General features: G+C 56.0%; 1 protein-coding gene across 3 annotated transcripts; it reads left to right on the top strand.

The window, feature by feature from the left end:
• The first annotated feature begins 64 nt into the window (after positions 1-64).
• ITGB1BP2 (integrin subunit beta 1 binding protein 2) lies at positions 65-7,129 on the top strand. Of its 3 annotated transcripts, XM_075053878.1 has the most exons (11): positions 65-279; positions 509-558; positions 657-713; positions 1,306-1,454; positions 1,601-1,713; positions 1,986-2,044; positions 3,001-3,071; positions 3,316-3,418; positions 4,762-4,881; positions 5,342-5,404; positions 6,717-7,129. In XM_075053878.1, exons 1-11 carry the CDS (start codon positions 216-218, stop codon positions 6,963-6,965), a joined length of 1,098 nt encoding a protein of 365 aa, XP_074909979.1. In that variant the 5' UTR covers positions 65-215; the 3' UTR covers positions 6,966-7,129. The 3 variants fall into 3 exon arrangements, with proteins under 3 accessions (XP_074909979.1, XP_074909980.1, XP_074909981.1); XM_075053879.1 differs by lacking the exon at positions 5,342-5,404; XM_075053880.1 differs by lacking the exons at positions 4,762-4,881; positions 5,342-5,404.
• Positions 7,130-7,269: the final 140 nt, after the last annotated feature.

The following is a 7,269-nucleotide window of genomic DNA, read 5'->3' as shown; positions in this document are numbered from 1 at the left end:
GCTAGGTCCTGTCAGCTGCCAAGCTGCTATGTCCATCTTTAGCCTGTTCTCCAGTTACCAGCCACCTCCTCCTGCTGCCTCCAAAGATAGGCAAAGCCACCTCCCAGCGCCTGGGCTGGAAACTGCTGGGAAGCAGAGGGGGGGATCACAGGCAGGGATGAGATTGATGGGATTTTTGTGGAAGGAGTGAAGGACACCGCAAGTACTCCTGAGCTATGGCGTTGCTGTGCTACAACAAGGGCTGTGGGCAGAGGTTTGATCCTGAGCACAATGCCAGGGGTAAGTGGGCTTGTCTGCATTGCACTGGGGTGAGTGGGAACGTGTGCTGCTTTCCTGGTCTGCAGCCTCAGCCACGATGCCATGGCCTGAGCTGCCAAGCAGGGCTGAGCTGAGCCCAGCACAGGCAGCCTGTATGGCAGGAGCTGGCTCAGGAGCTGCTGGGCATCACGGGTGGCTCATGGGCAGGATTGCTCCTCCTCAAAGGTTCTGCCTGATTTTCCCTTTTCAGATTCCTGCCTGTATCACCCAGGTGTCCCCATCTTCCATGATGCCCTGAAGGTGAGTGGGGCAGGAGCCAGGGCTGCAGCTGCAGGGAGGGACCTTGTGCCCAGCGGGATTGCCCACACCTAACCAGTTTGTCATCTCCTGGTGCGCAGGGCTGGTCTTGTTGCAAGAAACGCACAACAGACTTCTCCGAGTTCCTCTCCATAAAGGTGAGCGACCCACCAGCCCAAATGCGCCCGCTACTCCTCTGTCCTCTCCTCCTTGCCCCTGCCCTGCCCTGTCCTGTCCCATCACCATCCCACACCAAGGCTGCCCCTTTTGCCCTGCCAGCCAGGGATTTCCTATCTTCTCCCAAGGAGCCTGCAAGCAAGGGTGCTGCTCCCAAAATGCAGGGCGGGTGCTCCCAGAGAAGGGTGCCAGAAGGGGGTGGGATCCCCCACCAGGATCCTGCGGGATGAACACAAATGCCCCAAGTGCCAGCACAGATGTGAATATCTGAACAGTCCCAGTGGAGGGGAGGAGGCAGCAGAGGCCCAGGGACATGAGGGAGACTCTTGCTGCCATTCAGCTGCCAGGCTGGGGTGCAGCAGACCTGAGACCTCTCTGCCATGGCTCTGGTGATGCTTGGCAGCACTGTCTTGTCCCTGGGAATCCCTGCAGATGCAGTCCCTGCCCTGGTGCAGTGTCAGAGCCCATCCCTGCAGGACTCAGAGCCACCAGAGCACAGAAACTCGCAGGTTTGGGAGCAGCTGCCAGGTTAGGGAGGGCAAAGCAGGCATCAGGCTTGCCTCTGCTGCTCAGGGATGCACAAAGGGGTTTCACAGCAAGGAGAAGCCCCCTGAGTCTTTCAGCCAAGAGAAGACCTCAGACAAGCCAAAGGCTAATCCAGTGGAGGAGCTTATCATCCAAGGACCAAAATCAGCTGAGAAGATGCAGCGGGAAAGACCAAGGTGAGAAGGGCTCAGCTAACAGTGTCACCCTGCTGTGCCACTTCTTCTGCACATGTCCTGCCCTGCTGCTTCCTCAGGAGAGGCAATGACACTTAAATTGCAAAAAAACCAAACACTTGGCCTTTGCTGCTGCTGCTCTTTCCCAGCTCCGATGAGCCAAGACAACGGCTGCCAATTAAAGTATCCAGGTCTCTGGAGCAGGCACTGGAGAAACTGAACTTGTCCTCCAAGAATGAGGCACCTGAAGGCAGTTGCACAGGTAGTGACGAGGTGATGTGATAGACAGCAGCGGGGCTGCACGTGGCAAGTTCAGCATGGGGTTTTGCATGGCAGGTTCAGTGCAGGATGGTGGGTGCTGCATGCTCAGCCACCTGCAAACCCACAGAGCTGTGTCTCAGAGGCGTATTGCAATGGGCTGTGCTCAGGGGCTGTGCGTGCTAAGCTGGGGGGCTGGCAGTGGGGCTGCAGGGAGGGTTTGGGGGCAGGTGTGGGCAGTACGTGCCCCAGGATGAAGCTGTGTTGCTCTTGCAGGGGAGGCAGCTGCCCAGGTGAGAGCTGGCACCACCTGCAAGAACGCAGCCTGCAAGGCAGTGAGTACCTGGCAGGGTCCCATCTTTGCATGGTCTGTGCTGCTTGGCTGGGAGCATCGCAGGTCCAGTGCGGGGGCTTGTCTCCCAGCTGCCACCAGCTGCAGGGCAGGGTGCCGGGGGGGTGGGAGGTGGCAGTGCCCATCGGCTCTGTATGCTTCTGCTCATCCCGTCCCTGGACTGGCTGCCTCTGTCACCTCCCAGCCATGTTCCTGCAAGAGGCTTCCAGATTCCTGGATTGGTGGTACATTTGTGTTCCACTGCTGCTAATTGTTTGCAATGAAATATAGCACATATTCAGGATAATTGCATATAGGTAAAATGCATGTGGAGTAATTCCCACCTGCATTTAATTAATGCAGCACAGCACACTTTCTATCTTGCCCCAAAGCCACCATGTGTAGGACTGTCTGTCTGCCTTGAGGCATGTGCTGGAGGGACCAAGCTGTGGGAAGGCTGGCATGCTTGGAAAGCAGCAGAGAGGGGAGCAAGCACAGAGCAAAAGGCAGGAGATGGATAAGGACATAAGACTTACATGCTCTGGGAAGGAGGGGAAAGGACAGAATGAATAAACGGCCCCCTTGCACCTTGGAGCGAGTTTCTGTGGTGTCCAAACTTGCCCACTGTCCTGGTGTTGCCCAGCCTCTGGCTGGGACCAGGCTGTGTTTGGAAGAGGGCATATGGAAGGGCTGCTGCCAGGGTCATGGGAATGACACTGGGGTCCTGGTGAGGCCAGGTTGGCTGCCCTGCCAGCAGGGAGCAGGGACCAGTGCCAGGCCATGGGCTGGGCAGAGTCCCAGAGTAAGTCCTCACAGATGCTGGACCTGGTGAAGGGGTGATGTTGGTCATCGTGCTGTGCCCTGTGCAGGGATCGGCACCGATGGGTGGACACCTGGCTGCGCCATGCCATGCTGTGCCAGAGGTACAGCCAAAATTTTCCTCTGCTTCTCACTCCACAGATATACCAGGGCCCGGAGAGCAACACAGAGGTTTGTACTTTCCATCCTGGCGTTCCTGTCTTCCATGAGGGGTAAGAAACAACCCTTTACCAGGGAGCAAACTGACCCTGCTGAGAGCTGGAAGCGCCACATCGCAAGGCTGTGTGGCCTCAGCAGCATGGCCGGTGCAGTCATGGGTGACAGCCCCCTGGGTGACAGGTGCATGGGGGAGCTGCTGGTTCCGAGGCCCTCTCCCCCACCACCCTGAAGCCCGCTGTGGTCCCCCTCTCCTGCTCCCACGGGCGCTCCCCGCTCAGGTCACCCCGCTCTCCCCAGGATGAAGTACTGGAGCTGCTGTGGAGTCAAAACAACAGACTTCAGTGCCTTCCTGGAGCAGCTGGGCTGCAGCAGCGGGCAGCACTGCTGGACAGGGAAAGGGGTAAGGGGGGCTCTTGGCAGGGGTGACTTGTGTGAGCAAAGTGCCATTACTGGCACCTGAGGAGTGCTCCTTCCCTTGCTCTGCATTCACATGGGTTTCTGCATTTAATTATCTTAATTTTCATAATTGCCAACAGATGACCATGCAGAGTTTGAATGCCTAATCTTCACCCATCTGCTGTTTAAAATGCTGCTCCTGCATTCACAAAAAGTGTCAGCTCTTACACCCAATGGGCAGATGTGCAATGAGCTGAATGAGGCAGGAGCTGGCCCTGGGCATGGTGTAGCCAGCACCATAGGCTGCTGCACAGGGACAGCCAGCTGAGCATGGGAAAAGCCCTGCAAAAAAAACCCCCAAAAGTTTTGACAGATGACTGAATTTGGTTTTAATGAAGCTTTCCCTCTGCAACTGCTTCCCAGGAGGGACCTCATCCACATAGCAACATGATGGTGTGGCAGGATAATGCAGAGAAGATCCCAATTCCCAATATTGTGTGTGTGTGTGTAAGTTTCCCCAGGAAAGCTCTTGACTGGAAACAGGCTTGAGCTGGGAAAGTTGCACCAAAGCGGCCCAGGATATCCCTGAAAGTGCGTCATGTTCCTCTGAGTCAGCAGTGCTCTGAGCAACCCCCTCTGAGCTCAGTCTGTTCTTTGTCCTGGAGCAGAAAACATCTAGTAGATGTAAAGGAGGCTGCAGTGAATGGACTGTGATGTTGTGATGCAGATGCTTTGTGTTAATTGTCACCTGAGTTTGGGACTGGGATTCCTGCTGGGGCATTTCTTTGGCTGGCAATGCTGAGGGCTGCAGGAAGTCTGTCTCCTGGTGATGCTCAGAAATGCCTGGTGGGGCCAAAGTTGCCTGGGGCATGGATGAGGTGGGGGTCCTGTGGGAGAAGGGTGAAATGTGGCCAGTTGAGGCTCATCTGTCTCCCAAATTTAGCATGGTGGCATGATCCATGTCTAGCAACAGCCCCTGCACTGTCCTCTAGACCAAGTTTCCTGACTGTGCACAGCACCTATGAGCTTGGGCACAGCAGAGTGACTCTGGAACAAGAAAGGGATGTATCTGGTCTTAACACATCCTTCTGGAGCAACCCCAAGCACAGCACAGGTGCTTCATGTTGCATGGGACAGCCTGGCAGGGGCTGCTCACCTTCTCATGAACAACCTCCCCTCAAAAACCTGCACGAAAGTCAAGGTTTGATCTTGCTTAGCTGATGCCGACCTCAGCTGGTGGTCTGTGAAGGAGATGTGCAAAGGAACATCCTCCAGCACTGACATCCCCTCTGTTTGGGGTGTGCTTGGGCTAGATGCTGTGCCGTGATGGGTTCCTCTCCCTGGCAGGACAAGAAGGCGGTGTCATGCCGGCAGGACTGGCACCAAACCAGCAGCCAGGTGGTGGTGACGGTCTATGCCAAGAACCCCCTGCCTGCCCTTAGCAGTGTGAAAGCCAACCACACTGTGGTAAGTGGGGCCAGCAAAGCTGGGCTGTGGATGCGTGCTTTCATGGCACCTGATTTTGATGAGCCAACAGCCAGGAGCTGGCCGGGTGCCTGGCACTCTTTGATGGCCTGCTTGGTCTGTTGCTGCAGCTGGGGTCGGCAGTGCTGACCTGCCGTCCCCGAGCTGAGAGCCCGGCGGCTTCACTGCTGCAGCAGCATCTGCCCAGCCACTCTGGCTCAGTGGCTTTCAGCCTCAGCGGGTAGCTTTGCTGGCCATTAATTCTTTGACTGGTGGCAGAGGTGATCTCAGCATGCTCTGAAGGGGGTGAAATGCTCCCAGGTGCCAAGGGGATCACCAGACGGTTACACTGGAGCCAGGACGTGCGATACATTGCAGTGCTGGAAGGCAGCCGCACTGTCTGGGGGAAGAGCTCTGGCAGTGCTGTGCTACCCACTCAAATAATTTTCTGTTGATCTTTCAGCTTGAAGTTCATATCATCTTTGAAGGGAATAAGATTTTCCAGGCAGAACTGGATCTCTGGGGGGTAAGATCCTGTTTACTTTGATTTCCCTGTTCCAGTAGTCTGGGCTGGGCTGGGCTGCAATGCTGCGAGGCAGCCTGTACTCTGGGAGAAGCATTTGCAGCCCCAAACACAGGCTCCCAGTAAGGAAAATGACCCTCTGCGTAGTCAGGATTCTCAGACTTTGGAAAAGGCAGCAAAATGGTTGTTGCTGCAATTTCTGCACAGTCCTTCCTGTGCATGGAGCAGGAGGCAGACTTCAACTGGATTATTGCATAGAAATGCTGTGGCACCTGGGACGTTGTCTCATCCCTGGCAGGCACATCTGTGGAACAAACAGTCATTTCATAGTCCCTCCCTTGGTGTGATTCATTGCCAGCTCTTCAAGCATTGCAGAGAACACAGGTCCACCATGGCTGTCGCAGCAGAGAGGACCCGTTTATCTCCAGAGCTCCAGTTTTCTATAGCAGCAAAGGCTGATGGGGAAATTAGGTTTTTCTCTATTGATCCCATAGTGGTAGCACCCCATAGGAGCCATGCCAGGATGGTGCCTGGGCTCGGTGCCCATCTGACTGCCCTGCACTACCTGAGGCACTCTGGCTGCTCTCTTTTAAACGCTGCCACAGTGCTGCCTTGTTCTTGTTGGGATCGTCTGGGAGCCAGGTCGGCCAGATACCGGCATTTACAGTCATCTCTGCTAGGAAATGCCTTAGGGGTTGTGAGGAGGGCTGTTCTGGAGGCTTCTGGTGGCTACACCAGTCGATCCTGGACTAAGAGCAGAGCTGAATGTCACTGCCAGCTCTGTAGGTGTTCTGGGTTTGGTCCCAGACTGCCCCAAAGGGCCTTTGGTCCAGCAGGTTCCTGTCTCCTCCTCCAATCCTGCTGTGCCTGTGGGCAGGCAGCGGTGTGAGGGGAGAGACTTGCTCTGATTTCTCAGCTGCTTGCTGGCTGCAGAGGAGCAGTGAGACTCAGAAATTTGCATGTGCATTTCTCGCCTTTATTTCTGGCATGTGCTGTCTGTACTGGTGGGCAGCAGTGCATGGACTGTGGGTATGCCTGTGTCTCAGTGCAGCTCGCTGCCGTGGGGAGAGGGCTGTACCGCAGCCGTGCACGTGGCTGCAGCTAGCTGAGCTCTGTACCCGCACTGCAATGCTGCTTAGATGTAACACTGTGAAGCTCATCTGGAGCCCAGGTTTCATCCTGTTCTGTCTCCTGGCTCATGAGGAGAGGAGATTTCTCCTCTCTTCTCTGGCAGGGCTCTGCCAGAAAGGGGAAGGATGAGTGTGTGCTGCCCACCCTCCCCTGCCCAGCTCACTGCACCTTTCCCTCTCTCTAGGTCATTGAAATAGAGAAGAGCTTTGTGAGCATGGTCCCTACCAAGGTGGAGATCATGCTTTGCAAAGCCAGCCCTGGCTCCTGGGCCAGGCTGGAGCTTCCCCAAAGCAGGTCATACTCCCATGGCGAGCAGAAGGAGGCTGCCAATGCAGAGGAGCCCAGGGCAGTGCAGGGGGAGGACTCGGATGACAGCTTGAGCTGGTCGGAGGAGGAAGACGAGGAGCTGGAGATGGGAACACCAAGCAACTGACAGTCAAGTGCTCCAAGCAGCTGAGCAGTGCTGGCTCCTGAGCTGCCAGGGACCTTGGCACCAGCTCCAGAGGAGCAGGCCCAGCCCTGAGCTGTGTGCACACTGCAGCATGCCCTCTCCCCTGGTCAGAAGGGGCAAGTAATAAAAACCCAGAGCAAAGGTTATACTCTGAAATTCCTGACAGGCGCTTAAGAAAGGTGAGCAGGCTGAACCCTGCTATCTGTGTTTCCCTCTCCTGTGCCCAGCTGGGGCAGGACAATGGGAGGATGCCCCTTGTCTGCACCTCAGGCGGCCTGTGCCAGGT

The sequence above is a fragment of the Buteo buteo genome, chromosome 22 (assembly GCF_964188355.1).
Source record: "Buteo buteo chromosome 22, bButBut1.hap1.1, whole genome shotgun sequence".
Lineage (NCBI taxonomy): Eukaryota > Metazoa > Chordata > Aves > Accipitriformes > Accipitridae > Buteo > Buteo buteo.
The sequence above is the reverse complement of the archived record's forward strand: the minus strand, read 5'-3'. Positions and strand labels throughout refer to the sequence as shown.

Coding starts and splice junctions, on each gene's coding strand:
- ITGB1BP2 (XM_075053878.1), top strand. CDS start 216: ATGGCGTTGCTGTGCTACAACAAGGGCTGTGGGCAGAGGTTTGATCCT. Junction 559..656: donor TCTTCCATGATGCCCTGAAG/GTGAGTGGGGCA, acceptor CCTGGTGCGCAG/GGCTGGTCTTGTTGCAAGAA. Junction 4,882..5,341: donor TGAAAGCCAACCACACTGTG/GTAAGTGGGGCC, acceptor TTGATCTTTCAG/CTTGAAGTTCATATCATCTT.